The sequence below is a fragment of the Caretta caretta genome, chromosome 1 (assembly GCF_965140235.1).
Source record: "Caretta caretta isolate rCarCar2 chromosome 1, rCarCar1.hap1, whole genome shotgun sequence".
Taxonomy (NCBI): domain Eukaryota; kingdom Metazoa; phylum Chordata; order Testudines; family Cheloniidae; genus Caretta; species Caretta caretta.
This window is the reverse complement of record NC_134206.1, coordinates 200,224,854-200,252,656: the sequence shown is the minus strand read 5'-3', so window position 1 is coordinate 200,252,656 and position 27,803 is coordinate 200,224,854. Positions and strand designations below refer to the sequence as shown.

The 27,803-nt window shown below is 42.3% G+C and overlaps 1 protein-coding gene across 1 annotated transcript; it reads right to left on the bottom strand.

Moving 5' to 3' along the window:
- On the bottom strand, nucleotides 1-27,795 carry TBX19 (T-box transcription factor 19). The gene is made up of 8 exons (XM_048817294.2): nucleotides 27,599-27,795; nucleotides 20,277-20,541; nucleotides 17,584-17,718; nucleotides 16,653-16,714; nucleotides 15,458-15,519; nucleotides 5,381-5,569; nucleotides 3,454-3,589; nucleotides 1-2,164 (listed from the first exon to the last, which is right to left on the bottom strand). The coding sequence occupies exons 1-8, from the start codon at nucleotides 27,793-27,795 to the stop codon at nucleotides 1,933-1,935; spliced, it is 1,278 nt and encodes a 425-aa protein (XP_048673251.1). The 3' UTR covers nucleotides 1-1,932.
- Between the last annotated feature and the right edge of the window lie 8 nt (nucleotides 27,796-27,803).

Below are 27,803 nucleotides of genomic sequence, written 5' to 3'. Positions count from 1 at the left end.
TTGCAGTGTAACACTACTTTATTTCTTAGAATTCAGAACGATAACACACAAGAACCAAAACCAGAGCAGAGACACAAAGCAGGCTGCTCCCTAAGACAGAGAGGCACAACTCACTCCAGCTTATTCTAGGCTGGCTGGCTACAGACTGATTGCTGGTCACATGCCTCCCTACAGAGCTCCTGAGGCTGGATGCAGGACCAGGAAACCCTCCTGCTCTTAAAGTGATAGTTTGCAATTTCAGCACAGTCCTCAATATGCCACATAACCATGCTTCTGGAACCAGGTCCTGACATGCTCATCTAAGCCAGTTACAACAAGCGTGGCTGAACCGTGCCACCACACAGCTGTTCCCACAACAGAGCCATGTGTCAGTCATGGCTCCATATCCATGCTTTTCATGCTGCCATGCAGGTCTATGTTTGATGAGTGCATTCTGGGAAAATCTGGGCACCCATCCCATTGTACCTTGGCAGAAGATTATGTCTGCAGAACACACACACACACACACACACACACACACAGTGACATCAGCAACACTTGACAAGATGTAGAACAGAGGTCCTGACCAATTGTAGTTGTTCACACTCTTCTCTTGAGTTGCCTTTAAGAGCAAGTGCCACTTCAAAATCCTCTCCGCAGTCGCACATTTCCCTAAGGAACAACACACCTCGCCTGCTGGCACATTTAACCCAGCTGATATGACTGGGGAAATCCATTCTGTCCATTGTGTGGGAAACGGATGTCCTTACACAAACTGTACAGATCTCCCAAGTAAAAGAGGGCTACCCCTGCTTGGCTCATGTCTTATCTTCCACCAAATATTACATCTTTTAGAAAATGGCACCTCAGTCCCATGATGCCAGCTGATTCCGGATCGCAGGGCTCAGGCTAATGGTATGTTTAATTGTGGTATAGATGCTCGACTGGGACCCTTCCACCTTGCAGGGACTTAGATGGGAGATAAGGAGGCAGCCATGTGCGTGCCCAGAGGCAGCAATTTAAGAGCTGAGTAAGTTTAGGCTCCTACAGTATTTTGTGGATCACAGTGAAGCCAGCCCTGGGACTTAGGTGCCTAAGTACCTTTTGTGGGCCTGGGCCTATATGTACATAATCACTCTGAACCATTTTTTTCTCCTCTCAGTCCTGTAGAGCTAACATACCTATGCGGGAGTTCACTGCATTCTGTCCCCACTTCCATATCCGTGAAATAAAACTGCAGTTAGCATAACTTCTTGCTAGGTTTTCTTATAGCACACAAAGACTACACAATAGCTGTAGGAGAGGAAGGGAAGAATACCACTCTATACAGGTGAAACTAGAGGGGAGTGTCTTAGGGAGACAGAAGGCAATTTCCTCCACATTAGCTTCAAGAATTTTAAGAACTTCATAAAACAAGTATTAAAGAACACTATGGCATTTCCAGGCAGCATTTCCACTTTAAAATGCTGCTCAGGGATTGTATGAGGATGTCATGGTTTCTGGTTGTTGTTATTATGAGGTCCCTGCCAGCAATCTAACTGCGACTGGCCTAAGTTACAATAAACATTCCTTTGAAATCCCATTAAAATACCCAGCTGCCACTTCTGTTCCATTGGGACCTGAATCACTGGCCCTTTTGCTTTGACATGGAAGCAAAGCTTACTCTAAAGACTTGGATCAGTCACAGTCTGCTCTAGCGCTGAATGATACAAGAAGAAACCAGCTCCCCTCTAACTCTTCCCCCTCCTTTGCACTAGGCCTCTTGACTCAATCTTTCATTGCTCATTTGGAAATGGAGAGGTGCAAGATTTATCCTGGAATCTGGTGCATTGCTGAAATAGGTTCCTTGTGTGCATGTCCCCTCCCTGCCCTGAACTGTGATTGTAGGAGGTGTTTTTGTCCTGTCAATCTTGCTCTGATTCTGCTGAACATTCCTAGAGAGCTTCCCGCCCATTAAAACGAATGCAAAGATGTCCAGGCAGAATCAGCTAGTCTGGCAAGAGTGGGTTCCCCTGGTGTTTCCATGTTGCTGATGGCTGCTCCCTGCAGAGGCATCGAGGCAGATGTGGTGGGCAAAGGGATGTTACCTCGCAGGAACGTGCCTGGAGCGCTGCTGTTCACATCACTGCCCGGGTTGGCAACATTAAGGGCACTGTTGCTGACTGTCCACAGACAGGGATAGTGGCTAGAACAAAGCAGGGTAAACCATAATAGAACTTAAAGAGGTATTTCAAAGTAGATTAACATCCCACCCCACCCCCGTCCCCATGGCACAACATGGCAAAGTAAAGTGCATTACCCAGTATTTGCTACTGTGATAGCATACCAGACTCAGCAGACCATTGGTCTCAACTGGCAACTCCTATGTGAAAACCCAATAAGAACTAGGGCTGGTTTGGGGGAAGGGGGGAAAGGGGAGGAAATGTGAAGCTAATTTTGAAATTTGAAAAGATTTATAGTTCTACATTTTGAAAAAAGTTCCACCAGCTTGGCAGCTGATCAACAAAGGAGAGGATTTTTTTTTTTTAATGTTTTCTCCAGTGACTTTCAGAATTTTAAAATTAAAATCTTCATCCAAACTTCTAGAACGTTTCAACTTCTCTGTTAACAGTACTTGATATCTTTGTAACATCTTATGAACTGGACTTCACAGTGCCCCAGAGAGGCAAGTATTATTGTTCTCATTTTACACAGAGAGATTAAATCCAAAATATTTCAGTGTCAACTAATTTTGGATGCCTGAGTTTGTGTGTGTTGAAAGAAGACATTGCCTTTCAGAGCTGCTGAACACATGCAGCTCCCATTGATTTCAGCTGGAGTTGAAGGTGCTCAGCACTTCTGAAAATCAAGCCAGGATTTTCAGGTTGGGCACCCAGAAAATAAGGAACCCACAATTAGTGAATATTTATAAAATGCAGGCATGATTTTCTTCGGGTCAATCACTAAAGCCATGCATAGAACTCAAGAGTCCTATCGTCCAGTCCCATTTATATAGCCATTGGATCAAATGCCTTCCTATTGTTGGAAGGAGAACCCAGAAGTCCTGACTCCCATTCCTACACTAAGTACAGGCTCACACTCGCTCCTCTCCTTCCCTTGACTAAGTATTCTCTTTTAAAGGTTAAAAAAAAGACTGACGGGACCAACTGTGCACTAGATAAAGGGTGGAGATAATACTAATTACCATTTATTTAGTGCTCTACATTTTCAAAGAACAGCACAAAGATTAACTCTTTAAGCCTCACAAAACCCTGCTGGTAAACATTATTGTCCTCATTTTACAGATTGGGAAACTGAGGTAAAGTTATTTGGGTAAGGCCATGCAATGCGGCGGTGGCAGAGCTAGGCTTGGTTGGGAAGTCTTGAGTTCTAAACCCTTGTTCATGCTTCCAAGCCATGCTGCCTAATCATAGTGAAGGAGAAATTGCTGGGCTTGTCCCATCTCTAATATCTATGGTTCCACTGTAACATTACCTAGGACCAGCAGTGGCTGTTCCCTTGGCATGTGGTACTGAAAGCAAGTTGGCATGTGGAGTGGATGGTAAGGAAGTCCAGCTATCGTGTCCTGGAAACATCTGCACATTATTGCTGGAGCTCTCAATCAGATTCCCTTTAGAGGAAACACAAAAGTTTGGTGACTATACCAAGTTATTGCAAGGCACTGAAGGAATGTAGAAAACAGGCAGGACTGAGAGAGAATCTAATTGGCTAATAAAGGCTCCTCCCCATAGGCCTGAGACAACAAGCACACAGGGGAGAACAAACTTACTTTACTCATGTTTCCCTCACTCAAAAAGTGAATCACAACACTCGTCTGGATGGCAGAGCAATGGTAACAGGACCAGAGCTGGCTGAATGATTTTGAATGGAACATTTTTCCATTGGAAAATGCCATATTGTTGATATCTAAACTTTCCATGGGAACATGTCGATTTTGACTAAATTTTGTTTGGAAAAAAAATGGTGAGCATTTTGAAAAGGTTGATGTGTTCCATGCCGACCTAATCGCAATAGAATGGCTCAAATTTTCATTTCAAAATGATTTTTTGCTTAGAAATGTATTGTTATATGATAAATAGAGCTGAGTGAATAGCTGGATGTCCCAGGGCTTCCAGGCTCATAACAGGACCAGTGCTGGGAAACTTGGTGGGGCTACTGTGGGGCTATGCACCCTGAAAGCTCCAAGGATCCTGGCTCTGGGCAGTCTGCCTGGTGGGTCTGCCCCAGAGCTGTGGAGCAGAGACCCTGCCAGCCCAAGAGACCCAGCTCCAGCCAGCTCAGCAGGGCTGGCGGGCTCCCAGGCACAGAACTGTGGACAACAGAACACCAGCTGATTTCCAATGAAAACTTGCTTGTGTTTTGGCAATCTGCAAGAGATTTGGTGAAACGTTTTGGTCCAGACAATTGGCATTTTCCAACAAAGCCAAGTTTCAATGGAAAATTTCCAACCAGCTCTACTTATGACTAATATTAAAATTTTTAAAAAGTCAAAATCTGAATGAAATTTTAATTTTATCAAAAAATGAACATTTTGGCTGACCCAAAACAAAAATCAAAAATTTTGTTTTGTAGGAACTTTTGATTTAATTTTGTTTTTCATTCTGATTCAGAATGAAACCAAATTTGGAAACATCAGCATTTCCCATGCAACAGAAATTCTGAGTTCTGACCTGCTCTAAATGGAATGTAGAACCTTTCATCTCTAGTGTTGTCAGTTCAAATGCAGCCTAAGCCGATAATGAGCAAAGTTACCACCAGTTGCTGATTGTTCAATGACCTACATGAAACAAACTGATGCTCTCAGTCCTGTTCTTTGTGAACATATATCCATATCAGAGAAACTGCCACCATGATTGGTATTAATTGGCAGTCACAACAGGAAGATGAAGGACTGAATAGGACACAGTAGAGCACCTCAAAGAATTTTCAGGCAGAGGGGGCTCTAAAGACATATTGACAATACAAAAACCTGTTCCCAAATCAGCTCTTAACATTCCCTTAAGGGCTGCTTTTGACTCTGGAGGGACACTGTTTCATTACTTGGAATAAAAGGAAGGTCTGAAATGGTTCTGGGAGTTTTGATATAATTAATAAGAAGTCATTTAAACACAATTGCTCTCCTTCTCTCATTCTCATCTATCTTCACCTACTTAGCCTTTGTGACATATCTACCTCTAACTTTTATACTTTTGTTTTCTGTGAACTGCACCTTTAAATTTCTGAATACTCTCCTTGTGTGTGGAGTTCAGGGACTATTTTGTTCTCAGAGTTCAGTGCAGACTGTTACAGAAGAGACACACACTGTGCTCTCTCCACTGACTTGTTTTTTCTTGCTTTGCTGTTTCTTTTAATGTAAGGAAGAACTGTGCAGGCTGTGTGTGAGGAGACATTGCAGTCTTACCTGTTGGGGAATGATTTCTCTGCATGTATGAAGCAGGATATGGTGCAGCCCGATGCCCTCGAAGGGCTGCATAATGCTCACAGCCATGGTGGGAATGTGGGGCAGGCAGAGACAAAGCTCCTCCATACTGATAATTCGAGCTTCCTGCTGCACACACTGCATCTGGATTGGAAATCAACCAGCCACCTACTGCGAGGGGAAAGGAAGAAACAGGAAGCAAAATTAATAAAATTTGAATAAGGAGAGTAACCAGACTTCCCAGAAATGTACCCTGCCAGATTACAAGAATTCCAAACAGTAGGAAACCTGCTTGTTGCCTGGCGTTTGTTTTGTACCAAAGAATGAGTCCCAAGCCACAAAAAAGACATTTAGACACCAGATCACAATATTGCTAATACTTAGATAGCATCTTCATCCCAAATGATCCCCAGCACTTTACAAATTTTAGAAAGGAAGCCGTTCACTCCCCCAGTGAAATGCAACCTAGGGTGGAACATGGCAGCTTCTCATCAACAAAGAGCAATACTACACAACAGTTAAGGCAGAATGTGAAGAATACTACAGAATTCAAATGAGGGGGGGGCAGATTTAGGAAAACAAAGTTAGTTACCTGCAGGTGTAATTTGGCCTGCACACAGAGTTGATACCCTTACTCTTACGAAAAGTACTAGGGGATCTTTAATGAGCATAAACGGTCAGGACCTCAGTTTGCCCTCTTATTTAAAAGATGATAGCAAGGTACCAACCCCATGCAAAATCTGCCAAGATTACAAAGCAAGAGATCTTGGCTATTAACCTGGCACTTCCATGTATTGATTGTCCACTCAGATTTTAGAGGGACACTTGCTAATTCAGAGAATTTTTCATACCCTGGAGTTCAAATAGCCCAAGCAGAAGCATGTACCTTGTGTTAGTTGTACATTATGTGTTATGAGCAAAATTCATACAGCCTACAAGTCAAATTTAATCCTCAGGGCCATGGTAAACATCAGGAGATGGGTTTCATGTGTCTTTTTTTTTAAATGACACCATTCATGTAATTATAATTAACAGGCAATTTAGTTTTAGTCAGACAAATCAATATCTATATTAATAGAAAAGGAGTACTTGTGGCACCTTTCTGGACAGTCTCTACGTAAAAGAATAAATGGTCACAAATCAGATGTCAAGAATTTTAACATTCATAAACCAGTCGGAGAACACTTCAATCTCTCTGGTCACTCGATTTCTGACCTAAAAGTGGCTATTCTTCAACAAAAAAACTTCAAAAACAGACTCCAATGAGAGACTGCTGAATTGGAATTAATTTGCAAATTGGATACAATTAAATTAGGCTTGAATAGAGACTTGGAGTGGTTGAGTCATTACACAAAGTAAAACTATTTCCCCTTGTTTATTCCCCCACCCCCCACTGTTCCTCAGACGTTCTTGTCAACTGCTGGAAATGGCCCACCTTGATTATCACTACAAAATGTTTCCCCCCTCCCCCCCTGCTGGTAATAGCTCATCTTAAGTGATCACTCTCCTTACAGTATGCATGATAAACACCCATTTTTTCATGTTCTGTGTGTATATAAATCTCCTCACTGTATTTTCCACAGTATGCATCTGATGAAGTGAGCTGTAGCTCACGAAAGCTTATGCTCAAATAAATTGGTTAGCCTCTAAGGTGCCACAAGTACTCCTTTTCTTTTTGCGAATACAGACTAACACGGCTGCTACTCTGAAACCTATATTGAATAGAGTTGTCTTCTAGGATCGCTTCCTGATCCCTCACTCCAACTTTCACTTCCCTCAAAAGTCACACAGAAGACTCATCTATTCCTTGGTCTGAGGAGAGCTGGATTTGCCTCCTTCTGGAATCCACCCAAACTGCACCTCAATTTGGCATTTCTCTAAAGAATGATGTAACTTGACGCCTTTACGCCTATCCACAATGCTGAGCTCACTGCCTCTCAAGCAATTCCATATGCTGCACATCAATGGGTTACATATTCTGTAACACTCACTGTGTGCTGTACATACAGATACCATAGTTGCCAGCTACCCATATGTATGGTAGGGAAGACCGTGAACCCGGGGCCTTCTGGCATGCAAACAGATGGACCTACTACTGGAAATAAAGAGGCTCTTCTTCAACCAAACTGAAGTAGAAGAGTTTTATTCTGTAGGCCTCCAGACACTGGAGGGCCATGATGCACAAAACACCCACTATTAATACTGAGCAGATAGCTGTGACTTTCTTGTGAACTACTGAGCAAATTAAATATCTTCTTGTTGTTTGCTATGGATGGGACCTCATAATGCAGTCTGTTCATGGACATTTGTACAAACAATTTCATTAGTGAACAAAACAAGCAAGATGGGCAATCCAAAGTTCATTTAGAGATGGGAACAGAATTGCCAGTGTGACTGATTATATAAAGTACATGGTGGCAATTAGAAATAATAATGGGAAATGAAATCAAAATAGTTTGTGGAATGGGCAAGAAGCAAAAAATGTCAGTAAAAATGTTTCAGTGAAAAATCTGGAAAGAAAACATTTTTCACCAATACCAGAGCTTATGAATGGAAGAAAAGCCAAATTTCAATAAAATAAGAACCACCACCCCTCCTATATTTTATGAATCATTCACCCAGCGATAATGATGGGACATTTGTAGGGATAACAAGAGTTTCCGGAGTTATACTACTAAAGAAACAAAAAAAAGAACACAGCTTTGGAAAGGTTATAAGTCTCAAACTGCCAGGCTCAAGCAAACCTCTAAATACCGGGGATTATAAAGAAAATTTCCTTGTGGGTAGATTATCCCATAACTGCCTACTACAGGGTTTCTTGAACCTTCCTCTGAAGTATTTATAGTACTGACTTCCACCAGTGACAGGATTCTAGATTGGATAAGACTAGTGACCATCTAGTCTAGCACATCCTATGTCCATAATAAGAACATAAGAATGGCCATACTGGGTCAGACCAAAGGTCTGCCGACAGTATCCAATGCCAGGTGCCCCAGAGGGAGTGAACCTAACAGGTAATGGTCAAGTGATCTCTCTCCTGCCATCCATCTCCACCCTCGGACAAACAGAGGCTAAGGACACCATTCCTTATCTATCCTGGCTAATGGATTTATCTAGTTCTCCATGAATTTATCTAGTTCTCTTTTAAACCCTGTTATAGTCCTAGCCTTCACAACCTCCTCAGGCAAGGAGTTCCACAGGTTGACTGTGCACTGTCTGAAGAAGAACTTCCTTTTATTTGTTTTAAACCTGCTGCCCATTAATTTCATTTGGTGGCCCCTAGTTCTTATATTATGGGAACAAGTAAATAACTTTTCCTTATTCACTCTCTCCACACCACTCATGATTACATATATACCTCTATCATATCTCCCCTTAGTCTCCTCTTTTGCAATCTGAAAAGTCCTAGTCTCTTTAATCTCTCCTCATATGGGACCCGTTCCAAACCCCTAATCATTTTAGTTGCCCTTCTCTGAACCTTTCCTAATGCCAGTATATCTTTTTTGAGATGAGGAGACCACACCTGTACGCAGTATTCAAGATGTGGGCGTACCATGGATTTATATAAGGGCAATAAGATATTCTCTGTCTTATTCTCTATCCCTTTTTTAATGATTCATAACATCCAGTATTGCTTTTTTGACTGCTGCTGCACACTGTGTGGACGTCTTCAGAGAACTATCCACGATGACTCCAAGATCTCTTTCCTGATTAGTTGTAGCTAAATTAGCCCCCATCATATTGTATGTATAGTTGGGGTTATTTTTTCCAATGTGCATTACTTTACATTTATCCACATTACATTTCATTTGCCATTTTGTTGCCCAATTACTTAGTTTTGTGAGATCTTTTTGAAGTTCTTCACAGACTTCTTTGGTCTTAACTATCTTGAGCAGTTTAGTATCATCTGCAAACTTTGCCACCTCACTGTTTACCCCTTTATGAATAAGTTGAATAGGATTGGTCCTAGGACAGACCCTTGGGGAACACCACTAGTTACCCCTCTCCATTCTGAAAATGTATCATTTATTCCTACCCTTTGTTCCCTGTCTTTTAACCAGTTCACAATCCATGAAAGGATCTTCCCTCTTATCCCATGACAACTTAATTTACACAAGAGCCTTTGGTGAGGGACCTTGTCAAAGGCTTTCTGGAAATCTAAGTAAACTATGTCCACTGGATCCCCATTGTCCACATGTTTGTTGACCCCTTCAAAGAACTCTAATAGAGTAGTAAGACATGATTTCCCTTTACAGAAACCATGTTAACTTTTGCCCAACCATTTATGTACTTCTATGTGTCTGACAATTTTATTCTTTACTATTGTTTCAACTAATTTGCCCGGTACTGACGTTAGACTTACCGGTCTGTAATTGCCAGGATCACCTCTAGAGCCCTTTTTAAATACTGGCATTATGTTAGCTATCTTTCAGTGACTGGGTACAGAAGCTGATTTAAAGGACAGGTTACAAACTATAGTTAATAGTTCCGCAATTTCACATTTGAATTCTTTCAGAACTCTTGGGTGAATACCATCTGGTCCCGGTGACTTGTTACGGTTAAGTTTATCAATTAATTCCAAAACCTCCTCTAATGACACTTCAATCTGTGACAATTCCTCAGATTTGTCACCTATAAAGGATGGCTCAGGTTTGGGAATCTCCCTAACATCCTCAGCCATGAAGACTGAAGCAAAGAATTCATTTAGTTTCTCCACAATGACTTTGTCGTCTTTAAGTGTTCTTTTTGTATCTTGATCGTCCAGGGGTCCCACTGGTTGTTTAGCAGGCTTCCTGCTTCTGATGTACTTAAAAAACGTTTTGTTATTACCTTTTGAGTTTTTGGCTAGCTGTTCTTCAAACTCCTTTTTGGCTTTTCTTATTACATTTTTACACTTAATTTGGCAGTGTTTATGGTCCTTTCTATTCACCTCACTAGGATTTGACTTCCACTTTTTAAAAGATGCCTTTTTATCTCTCACTGCTTCTTTTACAGGTTTCAGAGTAACAGCTGTGTTAGTCTGTATTCGCAAAAAGAAAAGGAGTGCTTGTGGCACCTTAGAGACTAACCAATTTATTTGAGCATGAGCTTTCGTGAGCTACAGCTCACTTCAAGTGAGCTGTAGCTCACGAAAGCTCATGCTCAAATAAATTGGTTAGTCTCTAAGGTGCCACAAGTACTCCTTTTCTTTTTGCTTCTTTTACATGCTTGTTAAGCCATGGTGGCTCTTTTTTAGTTCTTTTATTGTGTTTATTAATTTAGGGTATACATTTAAGTTGGGCCTCTATTATAGTGTCTTTGAAAAGTGTCCATGCAGCTTGCAGGGATTTCACTCTAGTCACTGTACCTTTTCATTTCTGTTTAACTAACCTCCTCATTTTTGCATAGTTTCCCTTTCTGAAATTAAATGCCACATTGTTGGGCTGCTGAGGTGTTCTTCCCACCACAGGAATGCTAAATGTTATTATATTATGGTCACTATTTCCCAGCGGTCCTGTTATAGTTACCTCTTGGACCAGATCCTGTGCTCCACTCAGGACTAAATCAAGAATTGTCTCTCCCTTGTGGGTTCCTGTACCAACTGCTCCAATAAGCAGTCATTTAAAGTATCGAGAAATTTTGTCTCTGCATTTCATCCTGAGGTGACATGTACCCACAACAAGAAGGATGTGAAAAAATTGGAAAGCGTTCAGCAGAGGGCAACAAAAATGATTAGGGGACTGGAACACATGACTTATGAGGAGAGGCTGAGGGAACTGGGATTGTTTAGTCTGCGGAAGAGAAGAATGAGGGGTGATTTGATAACTGCTTTCAACTACCTGAAAGGGGGTTCCAAAGAGGATGGACCTAGCCTATTCTCAGTGGTGGCAGATGACAGAACGAGGAGTAATGGTCTCAAGTTGCAGTGGGGGAGGTTTAGGTTGGATATTAGGAAAAACTTTTTCACTAGGAGGGTGGTGAAGCACTGGAATGTGTTACCTAGGGAGGTGGTGGAATCTCCTTCCTTTGAGGTTTTTAAGATCAGGCTTGACAAAGCCCTGGCTGGGATGATTTAGTTGGGGATTGGTCCTGCTTTGAGCAGGGGGTTGGACTAGATGACTTCCTGAGGTCCCTTCCAACCCTGATATTCTATGATTCAGTATGGGGATAATTGAAATCCCCCACTATTATTGAGAACTTGTGGCACCTTAGAGACTAACCAATTTATTTGAGCATAAGCTTTCGTGAGCTACAGCTCGCATCCGATGAAGTGAACTGTAGCTCACGAAAGCTTATGCTCAAATAAATTGGTTTCAGAGTAACAGCCGTGTTAGTCTGTATTCGTAAAAAGAAAAGGAGTACTTGTAGCACCTTAGAGACTAACCAATTTATTTGAGCATGAGCTTTCGTGAGCTACAGCTCACTTCATCAGATGTATACCGTGGAAACTGCAGCAGACTTTATATATACACAGAGAATATGAAACAATACCTCCTCCCACCCCACTGTCCTGCTGGTAATAGCTTATCTAAAGTGATCATCAGGTGGGCCATTTCCAGCACAAATCCAGGTTTTCTCACCCTCCACCCCCCCACACAAATTCACTCTCCTGCTGGTGCTAGCCCATCCAAAGTGACAACTCTTTACATAATCAAGTCGGGCTATTTCCTGCATAAATCCAGGTTTTCTCACATCCCCCCCACCCCCATACACACACAAACTCACTCTCCTGCTGGTAATAGCTCATCTAAACTGACCACTCTCCAAGTTTAAATCCAAGTTAAACCAGAACATCGGGGGGGGGGGGGGGGGGTAGGAAAAAACAAGAGGAAACAGGCTACCTTGCATAATGACTTAGCCACTCCCAGTCTCTATTTAAGCCTAAATTAATAGTATCCAATTTGCAAATGAATTCCAATTCAGCAGTTTCTTGCTGGAGTCTGGATTTGAAGTTTTTTTGTTGTAAGATAGCGACTTTCATGTCTGTGATTGCGTGACCAGAGAGATTGAAGTGTTCTCCGACTGGTTTATGAATGTTATAATTCATTTTTATGGCTGATTTAGAACAACGCTTCCTCAGCTCTCGTCCCCTAAAGCCCCTACTCTACTTGCGCTATATTGATGACATCTTCATCATCTGGACCCATGGAAAAGAAGCCCTTGAGGAATTCCACCATGATTTCAACAATTTCCATCCCACCACCAACCTCAGCCTGGTCCAGTCCACACAAGAGATCCACTTCCTGGACACTACAGTGCTAATAAACAATGGCCACATAAACACCACCCTATACCGGAAACCTACTGACCGCTATTCCTACCTGCATGCCTCCAGCTTTCACCCTGACCACACCACACGATCCATCGTCTACAGCCAAGCTCTGCGATACAACCGCATTTGCTCCAACCCCTCAGACAGAGACAAACACCTACAAGATCTCTGTCAAGCTTTCTTACAACTACAATACCCACCTGCAGAAGTAAAGAAACAGATTGATAGAGCCAGAAGAGTTCCCAGAAGTTACCTACTACAGGACAGGCCTAACAAAGAAAATAACTGAACGCCACTAGCGGTCACCTTCAGCCCCCAACTAAAACCCCTCCAACGCATTATTAAGGATCTACAACCTATCCTAAAGGATGACCCAACACTCTCACAAGTCTTGGGAGACAGGCCAGTCCTTGCCTACAGACAGCCCCGCAACCTGAAGCAAATACTCACCAACAACCACATACCACACAACAGAACCACTAACCCAGGAACTTATCCTTGCAACAAAGCCCGTTGCCAATTGTGCCCACATATCTATTCAGGGGACACCATCACAGGGCCTAATAACATCAGCCACACTATCAGAGGCTCGTTCACCTGCACATCCACCAATGTGATATATGCCAGCAATGCCCCTCTGCCATGTACATTGGTCAAACTGGACATTCTCTACGTAAAAGAATAAATGGACACAAATCAGATGTCAAGAATTATAACATTCATAAACCAGTCGGAGAACACTTCAATCTCTCTGGTCACGCAATCACAGACATGAAGGTCGCTATCTTAAAACAAAAAAACTTCAAATCCAGACTCCAGCGAGAAACTGCTGAATTGGAATTCATTTGCAAATTGGAAACTATTAATTTAGGCTTAAATAGAGACTGGGAGTGGCTAAGTCATTATGCAAGGTAGCCTGTTTCCTCTTGTTTTTTCCTACCTCCCCCCCCCCCCCCGATGTTCTGGTTTAACTTGGATTTAAACTTGGAGAGTGGTCAGTTTAGATGAACTATTACCAGCAGGAGAGTGAGTTTGTGTGTGTATGGGGGTGGGGGGGATGTGAGAAAACCTGGATTTATGCAGGAAATAGCCCGACTTGATTATGTAAAGAGTTGTCACTTTGGATGGGCTAGCACCAGCAGGAGAGTGAATTTGTGTGGGGGGGTGGAGGGTGAGAAAACCTGGATTTGTGCTGGAAATGGCCCACCTGATGATCACTTTAGATAAGCTATTACCAGCAGGACAGTGGGGTGGGAGGAGGTATTGTTTCATATTCTCTGTGTATATATAAAGTCTGCTGCAGTTTCCACGGTATACATCTGATGAAGTGAGCTGTAGCTCACGAAAGCTCATGCTCAAATAAATTGGTTAGTCTCTAAGGTGCTACAAGTACTCCTTTTCAAATAAATTGGTTAGTCTCTAAGGTGCCACAAGTACTCCTTTTATTTTTGCGAATACAGACTAACACGGCTGTTACTCTGAAACCTGTCACTATTATTGAGTTCTTTATTTTGATAACCTCTCTAATCTCCCTTAGCATTTCACAGTCACAATCACTGTCCTGGTCAGGTGGTCGATAATAGATCCCTACTGTTATATTCTTATTAGAGCATGGAAGTACTATCCATAGAGATTCTATGGAACATGTGGATTCATTTAAGATTTTTACTTCATTTGATTCTACATTTTCTTTCACATACAGTGCCTCCAGAGGGGATCTAGTACTTAAAAGTGAAAAAGCCTTCCAGTCTGCCAGACCTATTAGCACAACATTGAAACTGTTAAAGAGCCATTCAAGTGGTAATGAAGCCATTTAACAGGCATTTGCTAACCCAGAGGTATATATGGTCAGTTTCTGAATTTACTAACAAAAACAGTTGTGCATTACTGTAATATTTACTCAGAACATGTTAGCCTACAGGACCTTAGTTTAAAATTTGCTTTTAAAAATATTTCATTAGTATGTTGCTGAAGATTATAAAATCACATCTCTAAAAAATCCTTGCATAGATTTTTAGATGCACAATCTGAGTATTCATCTTTAGCCTTAAATGCTTGGATCTTCAGACATAGTTTTTTAAATAAATCCTTCAAAAGATCACCCTTATCTAAAATACACACGTTTCAGAGTAGCAGCCATGTTAGTCTGTATTTTACAAAAAGAAAAGGAGTACTTGCGGCACCTTAATTTGTTAGTGTCTAAGGTGCCACAGGTACTCCTTTTCTTTGTGTAAAATACACACGTGAGCCTGGGCTGCCGTCAGGCATAGGGGCACCAGTTTAATAATATTGTATAGGGCCCCATAAATCCTAAGGACGATACTGCACATGCTCCTCTGCAGCAATCGGCTTTCCCCCATATCTTAGTTAAAACACTGCTCTGCAACCTTTCTAATGTTAAGTGCCAGCAGTCTGGATACACTTTGGTTTAGGTGGAGCCCATCCTTCCTGTATAGGCTCCCCCTATCCCAAAAGTTTCCCCAGTTCCTAATGAATCTAAACCCCATCTCCCTACACCATCCTCTCACCCACGCATTGAGACCCTGCAGTTCTGCCTCCCTACCTGGCCCCTGCGCGTGGAACTGGAAGCATTTCAGAGAATGCCACCATAGAGGTCCTGGATTTCAGTCTCCTTCCTAGAAGCCTACATTTGGCCTCCAGGACCTCTCTCCTATCCTTCCCTGTGTCATTGGTACCTACATGTACCACGACTACCAGTTCCTCCCCAGCACTACACATAGGTCTATTATTATATATTACATAATTCTTCAAGTTCCCATGAGTAAAATTATGTTGGGAAACCTTACGGTGAGAATATGTCATATGTTGACCTTCCGAAACATTTTCGGGAGTATCCTTGGAATGGTTTCTGAAAGAGAAAATAATGAGTGGTTACATTGTGCTGAATTCAAAGAAGGCAAAAGGGTTAGGGAAATGGAAATTGGAAAAAAAAAATTAAAACTGAAAATTGTTCAATTTTAGGTTTCATCAACTGAAAAGGCAGAAGGGAAAATGAAGATAAAAAAGAAATTCCACCATCTTCAACTGACCGCTAGAGAACTGTAGAAAGCTCTGTACTATGAAAGATGTGCAGTCAAGGAGGCAGGAGCCCTTGCCTCATTCCATGTGCAACAATGTCCCTGACTCTGTCATCTTCGGAGATTGAACCCTAGCGCTCTGGATCTAAGTACATGAGCCCTTTTTGCTTGAGTGAAAGGACCAAGGCCATTGACTTCAAGGCAGTAGTAGACTCAAACCTCTATACATGGTCCAGCCACCAGAGGGGGACAAAGCCATATTTTGTTAGCATGGGTGGCACATACAAACCATTTAAAGGTGACAAATAAATACACTTATTTTCGGACAGCGCATGTCTCTCTAACTTCTTAAATACAGTGATCTCCTATGGAGACTATTTTAATTAAATGGATCACACTTTACCTTAAAGGTATGGTAATTACAGTGCAGTTACATTGCAATTTCACTGTGGTTATGTTGATCTCTGTGGTTACTACTTATTCATATAACTGGATAGTTTCATGAAATGAGAATATATGAGAACAATTAAAGTATAAATACAATGGAGCTAACATACCTAAAATCTAACACTATGTGCATGAAATGCAACACTGAAGGGTTAATAAGAAGTACAGTCAACCTGTTAAATTTCTATTTATACGAATTAGTAGTAATTATATACTGAAAAGCAAAACCAAAGATAACCGTAATGTAATTATAGTAGTCTTATTATAAAATGTGACAAATAAATGATATTTCAGCATTTTGTATCAGCAGTGCACTCACCCATGTAGGACCAAAGTGTGATGACAAATACCGTGACGTAAATCTGACATTAACACCACTGACCTCAATGGCGTTACTCTGGATTTATAGCAGTGGAAAGGGGGGTCAGGATTTGCCCCTTATCTTTCTCATAGTATTGTTACAATTTTAACTGTAACAGCAGCAAAAGTCATCAAGCTGAGCAAAAGTCAAACTCACCTTTCCTTTGCATCCAGGAAGGCTTTGGCAAAGGGATTATACTTGATTTTGAGAGCTGTTATCTTGGGTTTACAAAAAAAAAGGCACGTTAGTGAAGGTAATTTTAACAGAGACTTGACATAGCATTGTCCAGCATAAACTGAATGGACTCAGTTCTGCCTCAGTTAGTGAAACAAAAGACAGGCATTGTATTTATCATGTGGCTATATGTCAGCCAGGTGCGTTGTGTGGGAGCATTGCTCTCCTCCGAAGCATACAGACATTGGTCACTGCCAAAGGCAGGAAACTAGAACTGATGGACCAATGGTCTTATTCAGTATGGCAAATTCTGTATTATTGTGAATACTTCTCCCAAAGCTGCTGAATTGCATACAAATATGAATAATAGCTGTAGTGACATTAACTCTGGGAAAAAAGGGACAAGGGCCACCAACCCTCATACTTCAGGGCACTGCCTGATTACAGTGTGAGGTCAGGAAGAAATTTCCCCAGGGTCTAGTACAATAGTCTGGGTGCATTATAGGAGGAGTGGAGGAGTTATATTTTCCACAGAAATATCCAGCACTGGCCAGTATTAGAGACAGATGCTGGACAAGACAGAAAGTCAGTCTGTTCCAGCTTGGTAAGGGGATGGGCTACTGGTACAGATAGACAATCCAGTATGGCAGGAGGCAGAATACCAGACTACCCTGACCACTCATCTGTACTCATACTGCAGTCAGATTCTAGACAAGGTGGACCAAGGGTGTGTTTTGTTCCAGCAAGGAGACAGAGTACTCAATTAGATGGGCCCTCAATCCGCTCTGGACCAACAGGGAGACAGGATACTGGATTATGTTCACCATCGGTGTGTGCTGATCTGGCAGGTCTTAGGCTTTTAATATTTCCTCATCAGCGATGACCAAATTGTGTGACATTATTATCCACCTACCTCTTCATTTTGATAAGCAGTGACAGCTATGAACCGAGTCTCCGGAAAGGAGCAGTTCATTACCATCCTATGTTGGCCTCCCACGCGAACGATGTGAACCTGAGGCTCGTATTTATGCAAGGAATTCAGCATTATCTGCAGAAAACAAGAAGGAAGATAGACAGAATTAATAGGCAGCAAGTTTAAAACAAACCAAAGGAATTATTTCTTCACACAACGCACAGTCAACCTGTGGAACTCCTTGCCAGAGTTGCAAGACCATAACAGGGTTCAAAAAAGAACTAGAAAAAAGTTCATGGAGGATAGGTCCATCAATGGCTATTAGCCAGTATGGGCAGGGATGGTGTCCCTAGCCTCTGTGTGCCAGAAGCTGGGACTAGATGATAGGGGATGGCTCACTTGATAATTGCCTTGTTCTGTTCATTCCCTCTGGGGCACCTGTCATTGGCCACTGTCGGAAGACAGGATACTGGGCTAGATGGACCTTTGGTCTGACCCAGTATGGCCGTTCTTATGGAGTGTCACAGCTACATCAGTGATGCCCAGCCTGAAACAGCTGAAGAGCTACGTTTGTCACCAAACAGAGCCACAAAGGAATTATGAGTGATGACCTGACTTTGCCTTGTGGTATTTGCATCGTGTCATTGATACTTGTTGTCAGTCCCATATTGAGGGGACATCATGTACCAACATCACAGTGCAACCCCAATGTCAGCAGAGCTCTCCAGGGTCATTCTCTCTGTGATTCCACACTACCCTTTATCCCCTCCCCAATTCCTGGCTGCTGAAAGAGAGAGAGAGAAGGATTTCTTCTTTCCTCCCTCCATTCGAGGATGGACGGGGACAGACTCCAGCTGAATTACATTAGATGCTTCTGATGCAGCAGTAAATATTTATATTTTGATAGTGCCCAAAGAAGACCCCAGTCAGAATGAAGGCCCCACTGTGCTAGAAGCTGTACAAACAGATAAGAGACAATCCCCACCCGGAGGTGCTTATGGTCTAAAAAGCACTGGGACCATGATCTTTTTCTGTGTTTTACAAAGTGCTGAACACACAAGGGGTGCTCAGTGAACAATACAATTATTTGTTCTTATTATAAAATACCTTCCTCCAAGGATCGCATTTTGATTAAGAACAAAGAAGGGGAAGCAGAGCCCCAGACAGGGGATATGACTTGCTTAAACACCCAAATTTGTCCATAATTTTTTCCCACCCTTCAAAAATATCCTCCCTTCTGGGGATTAGGAAGGAAGGATGGTCTTATAGTTAAGATGCAGAACCAGAATGTGGCAGCCATTGGATTCTGTTCTTAGCTCCGCTACTGTCACCCTGTATGACCTTGGGCAAAGCATGTCACCTGTCAATCCCTCTGTTTCCCCATCCATAAAATGAGGATAAACAATTCCCTACCTCATAAGAGTGCTCTGAAGCTAAATTTTAAGGCTTGTGAGGTGCCTAGATGAGCATAATAGAAATGGTGACAAACAAATTAGAAATACTACAATAAGGAGATACTACTCAGGGCTAAGGTTAAAGTAAAGAACCTTATATTTATATATATTTATAGTTTGACAGAATTCGATTTTTTTATACCTATATATAATTCTGACAGATAATATTGATGTTTATTTTTAAGCATTTTTTCTATTTTTTTCTATATATATATATATATATATATATATATAAATAGAAGTTCACAGTTGCACAAAATTATGGGCATGACAGACAATGAGTGTGCGGGTCAGATGATTATTTAATGACTGTAGATGTTGAGATTTGAAAAATTAAAGCTTTATAATTATTAAAACACAAATTGTCAACATCACATCAAACTATACAAAAATCAGTATCCTTAAATCAAACCCTAATATATTCTCAAGCAGTGTTTTTCTTACTTTGCCTAGCTGCACATTTTGATTATCATCGATGGAAATATTTTTTGTCAGCTTGTGTGTAGATGGTAAAATCGACATTTACTTATAAAAATCAAATCCTTCCAAGCCTAAATATTTACTTGAAAGAAATTGACTTTAGGCTGACAAGTAGCATCCAATATAGGAGTTTTGTACAAAACAAATATGCAAACAAAAGATCGTGTGCAATATTTTACTTTCAGATACATCTTCAAAAAAAACAGTCCAAACCAATTTTTCTGTTTGTATTTTTAAGGGGCTCAAAGTGAATGTCACTTATTTCTAGTACATGCAGTTTCCTCCCAAAGACCAAAGCTGACTCAATAGAATATTGATAATTATCATGAGGCAGAAGCAGACATAGTAATTATTTCATTTAGGAGCAGCCTTTTATTCTGGTATCTGACTCTTGCCAACATTCCACTTACACCAAAGAACATGGGGAAAAACAACAAAAACCTAATACCCACAACCATTTTTTCCCCTTTCTCTAAAGTTCTATGTAAAAAACCCAGCACACAAGACAAACTATGAAAAGCCCTGATGATTAAATAACCCACAGCACTCTCTGTCTCTCTTAACATCAAGAAGTCCATTAAAATCTGAAAGTGCCAATTAAGACCTGTTTATTCCTGTTTACATTTGGGCTCCAGAGAATAAATGGCATCTGTGGGTGAAGAGGGCCCCTCTAATTGCATAAATGCACCCTTGATATTTCTTGATTGGTAGGTGCTTGCAATGGAAGACCAGAGGTGTATGGGAAACATCGTGCTGTACCTGCCCGCTTCCATTGAGCTTGTTGGTAAGTTTCACTTTGCTGAAGGAAACAGAGGCTTTCATCCAGTGCGCCCCGAAGTTGGGAGAGTCTGGGTGGATGTAGACGCAGCTGTGGCTTGGTGGTTCTGGTTTCCCAGCGGGCACCCATTCACCATTCACATACTTCCAGCGGTGGCCGTCGGTTGGGGCAAAGTCCAACAGGAAGGAGTACATGGCGTTGGGATCCAAACCTGACACACTGATCTTTAAAACTGGGAACATCCGTCTGTAGTGGAAACAGAAGGCAGAAGTGGGGAAAGCAACATTAGTCCTGATATAAAAGAGGCTTGTTGGTATGTTTCTGCAAAGACGCTCCTTGAGTTGCTCAAAGAACAAATTACCCTCACGGTGGCTGAAACATAGATGATGTTAAAGGACTACCATCACTTTGTTTTCATTTCCTGTTGGTCAGTCAGAACCAGCCACAAAATGCTTTCATGTTTCACCTGAAATATGGAATTTCACCCCAAAATGACCCTGGTTGATGGGACCAGGACTGATAATATTGTCCTGTACTAGTCAGACTCTTATAGCTATCAACCTTATTCCACTGGAGAGGTGGATGGAAATCCCTACACCACAGTAGTACAGATCTAGAAGACAGCAAGAATTCAGATCTTACAATTGTAACATCTTAATTTGTAGAAAACTATTCAGAAATCATTCACACATCCCCATCTTTATCCCTCACCAGCCAATGGGGAGCCATAAACAAGATATACCAACATAGGCAGATTTAAATTCTTCCTTTACTACACAGACATTTTGGAAAAATCACTAACATGGGTGGGGTTCTTCAATCTAGCAGAGAAAGGTATAATACGATCCAATGGCTGGAAGTTGAAGCTAGACAAATTCAGACTGGAAATAAGGTGTACATCTTTAATGGTGAGAGTAATTAACCATTGGAACAATTGACCAAGGGTCGTGGTGGATTCACAGACAAATTTTTAAATCAAGACTGGATGTTTTTATAGAAGATCTGCTCTAGGAATTATTTTGGGGAAGTTCTATGGCCTGTGTTATACATGAGGTCAGACTAGATACTCACAATGGTCTTTCTGGCCTTGGAATCTATGAATTATATACGACGCTTGAAGGCACATATGGAACATACCTACATAAGAATGGCCATACTGGGTCAGACCAAAGGTCCATCCAGCCCAGCATCCTGCCTTCCCACAGTGGCCAATGCCAGGTGTCCCAAAGGGAACAAACAGACCAGGTAATCATCAAGTGATCCATCCCCTGTTGCCCACTCCCAGCTTCTGGCAAACAGAGGCTAGGGACACCATCCCTGCCCATCCTGGCTAACAGCCATCGATGGACCTGTCCTCCATGAACATATCTAGTTCTTTTTTGAACCCTGTTATAATGGAATAAGGCAAGGCTTTAAAGCCACCTGCGTATCTGTACGGTTGATTAATGTGCACAGTGAGTGAGGAAAATCATTTCAATTAAGGCCTGATCCAAAGCTCGTTGAAGTCAATGGAAAACTCCCATTGACATTGGTGGGCTTTGGATCAGGCCCTTAGTGCACAAAAATGCACACTTGTTGCACGTGCATCTTGAGCGGGAATTCATTCTACTGATGTCTAGCAAATAGCTTTGCATCATGGAATTTTTGTTTTCTTGTTCTATGTGTGGAGATTGTTGGTTTTTTTACATTGTATACATCATACAGTTTTACTTACACACACACACACACTTTATCCATGTTGTAAATAAGCCTACTCTGGCCAGGGTCCCCCAAAACACATATTGCCCCCTTGTTTCACCACAGCCCCACTCATTAACACACTCCCCTCACCTACATCGTCGCTCCCCCTTGAGGCCCACACTTCTCTCATTCAGCTTGTAAACTGTGAGATGCACCAACTGTTAGCCATGTCAGTGATACACAGAAACCTTTAAAAGCTGCGGGGGTAGGCAAGCAGGGAGGCTGTGGTAGGGAGAGGGGCTGTGAGGGGAGCATGTTGGAGGATAGTAAGGCTAGGGGTGATTGGGAGAGCGCAGGGGTGGGGAAAAGAGGATTTGAGGGCAGCACTCTGGCCTGTCCATGGAAAAGTGCCATGGTGGCGGAGTGGTGTTCTGAAAATGATCAGAAGGGGAAGCGAGCCTGGGGGTAGACGGTTGGGAGCTGAGAATTCAAGTTTCTGTAGGGATAATGCAGATCAACACTGATAGCTGTCCATGGGAATGACTCTCCATGTTGATCCATATTAACGGAAAATCTGGGAAACGCACACAACCTCCTTCCCCCCACCCCCAGTTTACTTTGAGGAAAGGTTGCTATACCATATGTCCTACCACTGAAAACCTTAGAAAGCAAGAGGTGAGGTTGAGAACAGGGGCTGCAAACTCTGCTTCTTTGTTATGTTTGGGAAAAGCTGTATGACAGGGTGATCTATGGGGTCAGTGGGAGAGGTTCTCCCATTGCTGTAGTTAATCCACCTCCCCAGTAGGCGGTAGCTAGGTCGATGGAAGAATTCTTCTGTCAACCGAGCACTGTCTGCACCAGTGGTTAGGTCAGCATAGCTGCACCCTTCAAGGATGGGGATTTTTCACATCCCTGAAAGATGTAGCTATGCTAATGTAAGTTTTCAGCATAGACCAGCCCTTAGTCTCTCTGTGCCTCAGCTATAAAACGAGGATGATAGCACTTCCCTACCTCACAGGGGGGATATGAAGATAAATACTTTAGCGATTCTGAGAAACTCGGATACCAGAGTGATGTGGGCGCTATACCTTAGATAAAACTTTTGAAATCAGGAGTTAAGTTATGGTTAGGATACTGAAACAGCTCTAACATAAATAGCAACAGAATAAAAACACTGCTGAGTCTCACTGCATCAGCATCACAGCCCAGCTGTGTGTTTCGTACTATCAAGAACTAGGATTAAGTGGAGTATCAGTTTAACAACTGGTATGTCCAGCACTTCTTGCAGTAATCAGAGTGCAGATGCCCCAAGGAGAGAACAGATGGATTAAACCCCAGAAATGAATGGTTGATTTAACTGAGTGTAGACAATGATATGGTACTATAAAAACATATTGAGTAAGGTCTTTTATGAAAGCTTGCAATGTTCCGAACTCGATGGTCATTAGGAGATGTGTGTACACACCACGGTTAGGAATGTATGTATGTGTATAGATAGAAAGCTGCAAATTGTAACTGTGATGCAACTTGAGCATCACCGCATAACAGGGCCCAGAAGCAATCAGGCAGGCAGGGGCTACCTCCCAAGCCAGCTGTGTACATGAACCCAGCTTCATGTACCCAGCCATTGTCCAGCCTAGAAAAGGACAAAGGTGAACCATTAAAGCTAATGGAAAGACTTTGAGACAACTGGGGACAGGGGTGCAAGAACAATTTGTACAGTGGGGGTGCTGAGAGCCATTGAACCAAACTGTAAATCCTGGATATGACAGGAACCACTTCAAGCCAGGGGGTGCTGCTGCACCCCCAGCACCCCTAGTTCCAGCACCTATGACTGGGGATTTCCCCAGTCTGAGTAACCATGAATTACCCTAGTCTGAAAGAAAAAAAAGGGGAGCGGGGGCAGGGAAGCCTTTTAAAAAAGAGAATTGAAACTGAAGTTTTCATCCAGAAACTGAGAGACAGTTGGTTGGCAGGTGCTGTCCATGAAACACTGGATGCTCCTTATGGCTAGGGTGTACACTGGGAAACTGTTCAGAGGCACAAGGAATCTTGTATTAGACAAGGAATTTTATCGAATATGGAAATGGAAAGCCTGAGGTTGCATCTTTCTGTTTATTTTCTGTGTAACTTGTATGTTTGTTTCCCTTCCTCTTTCATCTTTGGAGCTGTGACTTTTCTATTAAATAAACCTTTTGTTTAGTTTTACCCCAAACCACGTGGAGTGTGCATGCCAAAATAAATTGCTGTCTGAGGGCTGGTTTCATGCCTTCTGCTGGGAGGAGCCAGAGGGGGAAGCCCAAGTGCCTGGAATTCATGAAGGAGAGATTTGGGGAGTCTCAGGACTGTTCATGTCATCCTGCAGGGAAGAACGAGGCTGGTGGAAGCCAGGGTGAGACCTTGAGCTTGTAGGCAGGCGACTGGTGTCAGGGGTCTGAGCCATCACATCACAGCATAAATACACCCCAGGGTATGGAGCAGGCAGTGACAGAACTCCTTCCTGGGCTGTGAGATCCCTAAAACATCACATGTATCTACCTCTACCATCTGTGATTCTCTGTATACTGCTATGCAAGTTACATTATTATAACGGAGCATCACATTGTATCGGACACATATATCAGCTATAGTATCAATGTCTCTAATTCTGATATTCACCGTGGGCCCTTGAAGTCACTATGATTCAAGCACATTTGGGGAAACATCAGTGCCTACTGGAGACTAATCTACTAGACCTTGTTAAATTGTACATGTCATAGAATCATAGAGTTGGAAGGGACCTCTGGAGGTCATCTAGTCCAACCCCCTGCCCAGAGCAGGACCAATCCCAATTAAATCATAATGTCATAATTGTGCTGCTAAGTCCTAAACTTTAAGGCCATGCAGCCTTACATTTTTCTGGTTCTGTTCGGAGCGCTACCTTTGATTTGGTAGATGACCTTGGCCAAGTCACTTCACCACACTGGGCCCCAGTTTCCCCAGATGATAACACTTACTGATTTGATAGTGTGTTGTCAGGATTAATTTGTGGGTGTTCATAAAGCTCTTAGGATGGGATTTTAAAAATTGTTCTGCATTCCTCCCTTTGAAGTCAATGGGGGTTTTAACAAACTTCAATGGCAGCAGGGTTAGGCCAGTGCCAGGCACTTTTGACACTCCCACCCGAAAAGCCCATCACAAGTATTTTCTTGTTATTTAAGATTCCCCAGCCTGCAAAAGGCCATGAGTCATACAAAAAAAGCTCCACCAGGTCTCACTTTGTCTGTCCCCTTAGATTCTTCAGGGCCTTATCTATATTTCTCCAGCTTGCACTCTGGTTTTAATTAAAACACACTTTTAGAAATGCAAAGAGGTCTTTTTACAAAAGCCTACATGATCTTATAGTAACAGCCCCAAACCCTCTAATAACATAACTGTGCTTAGGACCATAAACCATAGACTACTGTACTTTAGCTTATTTATAAGGCAACTTACGTTTTCTATTATAGAAGGGACCCAGTCCTGCTTCCATTGATGTTAGTGATAACTCTCACTGACTTCGGGGGGGGGGGCAGGATCAGGTTGATAATGAATGCAGAGTTTACAACAAAGCAAAAATATTGAGAATTTGATCAGTGGAAAGCTATCCATAGCCCACCCAAAAGTAACCATGAGCACTAGGGTGACCAGACAGCAAGTGTGAAAAATCAGGACAGGGGGTGGGGGGTAATAAGAGACTATATAAGAAAAAGACCCCAAATCGGGACTGTTCCTATAAAATCGGGACATCTGGTCACCCTAATGAACACCTGATCATAACAGACCCATCGACCTCACTCTTCCCCATGGCAAAAATAATTATCCACACATACTCACTTGTATGCTTTACCTCTAGTAAAATACTATTCTGTGTAGGGATAAGCAGTATAGTCTACATTGATTGTTTCCCGGCTGGTCTACAAAAGGAAGTTGTATTAGTTTAACTGAGGGTGTGATTTGTAACCGATTTAGTTAAATCAATGCAAAGCCCTTTTATTTGAGTTTAAACAGGCTTGCCTGGGTTTGGCTTAAGTTGATTAGGAAACAGTTTAAGACAAACTGAAATAAGCCATTCTTACAGCAAAACAAATGCCCACACAGGTGTTGGCTCTGCTTTAACTACATTAATTTAAAAACCAATTGAATTTAAACAGAGCACAACTTCTGAATGTAGACAAGACCTTAGAAGAAACAGATGTCTGTTTCTCCATACAGGTCACTATTGGGAATGAATCCAATACTAGTGTGGTATCAGTTCAATATCTGATAACTCACGAATATCAGCTGTTTTTGCAGTGGGATAGGCTTCCTGAGCTAATAGATTTTTTTGATCTCTATCTGCTATGATCCATGACAGGTGCTAGCAGCTGGTACCACAGTTCAGCCCATGTCCCCTGTTCTGCATCAGAAAATTGCTGATCTTAATCTCTTTCTGCAAGATTGACACACATCACCCCTTCCGTTTGGCTTTTGCTCCCTCTTTGTTCCAATCCTTCCTTAATATGCAGGTCTTCTATGAAATCTCCCAGTGACAATCCAGCAAAGGAAGAACTGTGTGCTCTTAAAAACAGAAATCTCAGCCCTGCTTTGTGACTGGACCTTCCTCTAATCACCCCAATGTGTCACACATCTAACGGCATGGTCTGCCCAGTTTAGAGTGGAAGTACCTTGGGTGGACAGTCCTCACTCCCAGCTCAGCAAAGCACTAGACTTTTCCACTAGTAAGGCCTCAGCTTTAGCATTGTCTCCTCCTTTGCATTTTGTAGAGTGCCACACACACTGACTGTGCCCAGCAGCTAAGAAGAATCATGAGCAATGCAAAGGACAATATTTTGACTTCCTAAGATCTTGTAAATAAATCATTTACCAAAGTTCCAGCCAAGTTTCCAAGTTCTCTGCCAAAGACGATGGAGCAGTAGCACTGCTGAATCTGTACCACACCAATATGCTGCCAACCGGCTTGTCTTGCACCCATTTCTAGCATAAATTGTTTATACGGGAGTGCATATCAGGGCAACAAAGACAGGAGAGAGTGCGGCTGGGTCAACAGGTTGGGAGACTTGAGTTCTAGTCTGAGATCTACTATTGACTTGTGTGATCTCAGGCAGGTGACTCACTTTCCTCAGCTGTAAAATGGGGATAATGACACTGCTCTGCCTTTGTAAAGCACTTTCAGCCCTACAGACGAAAAGCTACCGTCTAAGCACTGAGTATCATTATAAGCGGTGTTCAGAGGGAATCATTTGTAAAGCCCTTGCAGTGGGGTGGGGAGGTGGAACTATCCTTCCCCTGGGAAATGTTCTTTAGTATTTTGTTCAGTCCCAAGACAATAAATACCTTCTTGCAGTGTCTCTTACAATCAGGGCTAAAAGGGCACAGGGATAGTTTGTCAGTATTCAGAAAGGAACATGAACCCCCTCCTTAGTTTGTAGGCTGTCTCTGAGACTGCCTTTCCCTCCCTGCACAGGATATGTGGATGCACACACAGCACTAACAACATTATACCATGGCTACAATTTTCTTTAGCCTATGTAAACAGCAGTTGCTAATATTCCCCATATACCGTAGGATACGCTAATTACACTGGGAACAGTACAGCACTCACCTGCCGTTCTTGGTCACAATCATCTCATTAGTGACTTCCCTGAACCTCTGCCACAGTGCAGCCTCCTCCAAGACAACCTGGAGTTGTTTCTCAGTCGGGTCCCCTCTGTCTCTGCCAGCTTGGAGCTCACTCTCCACGACATTGAGCAGCCTGGATACGGTGCAGTCACTGGGCTTTTTACATCCCAAATCAGTCATGGTGTACT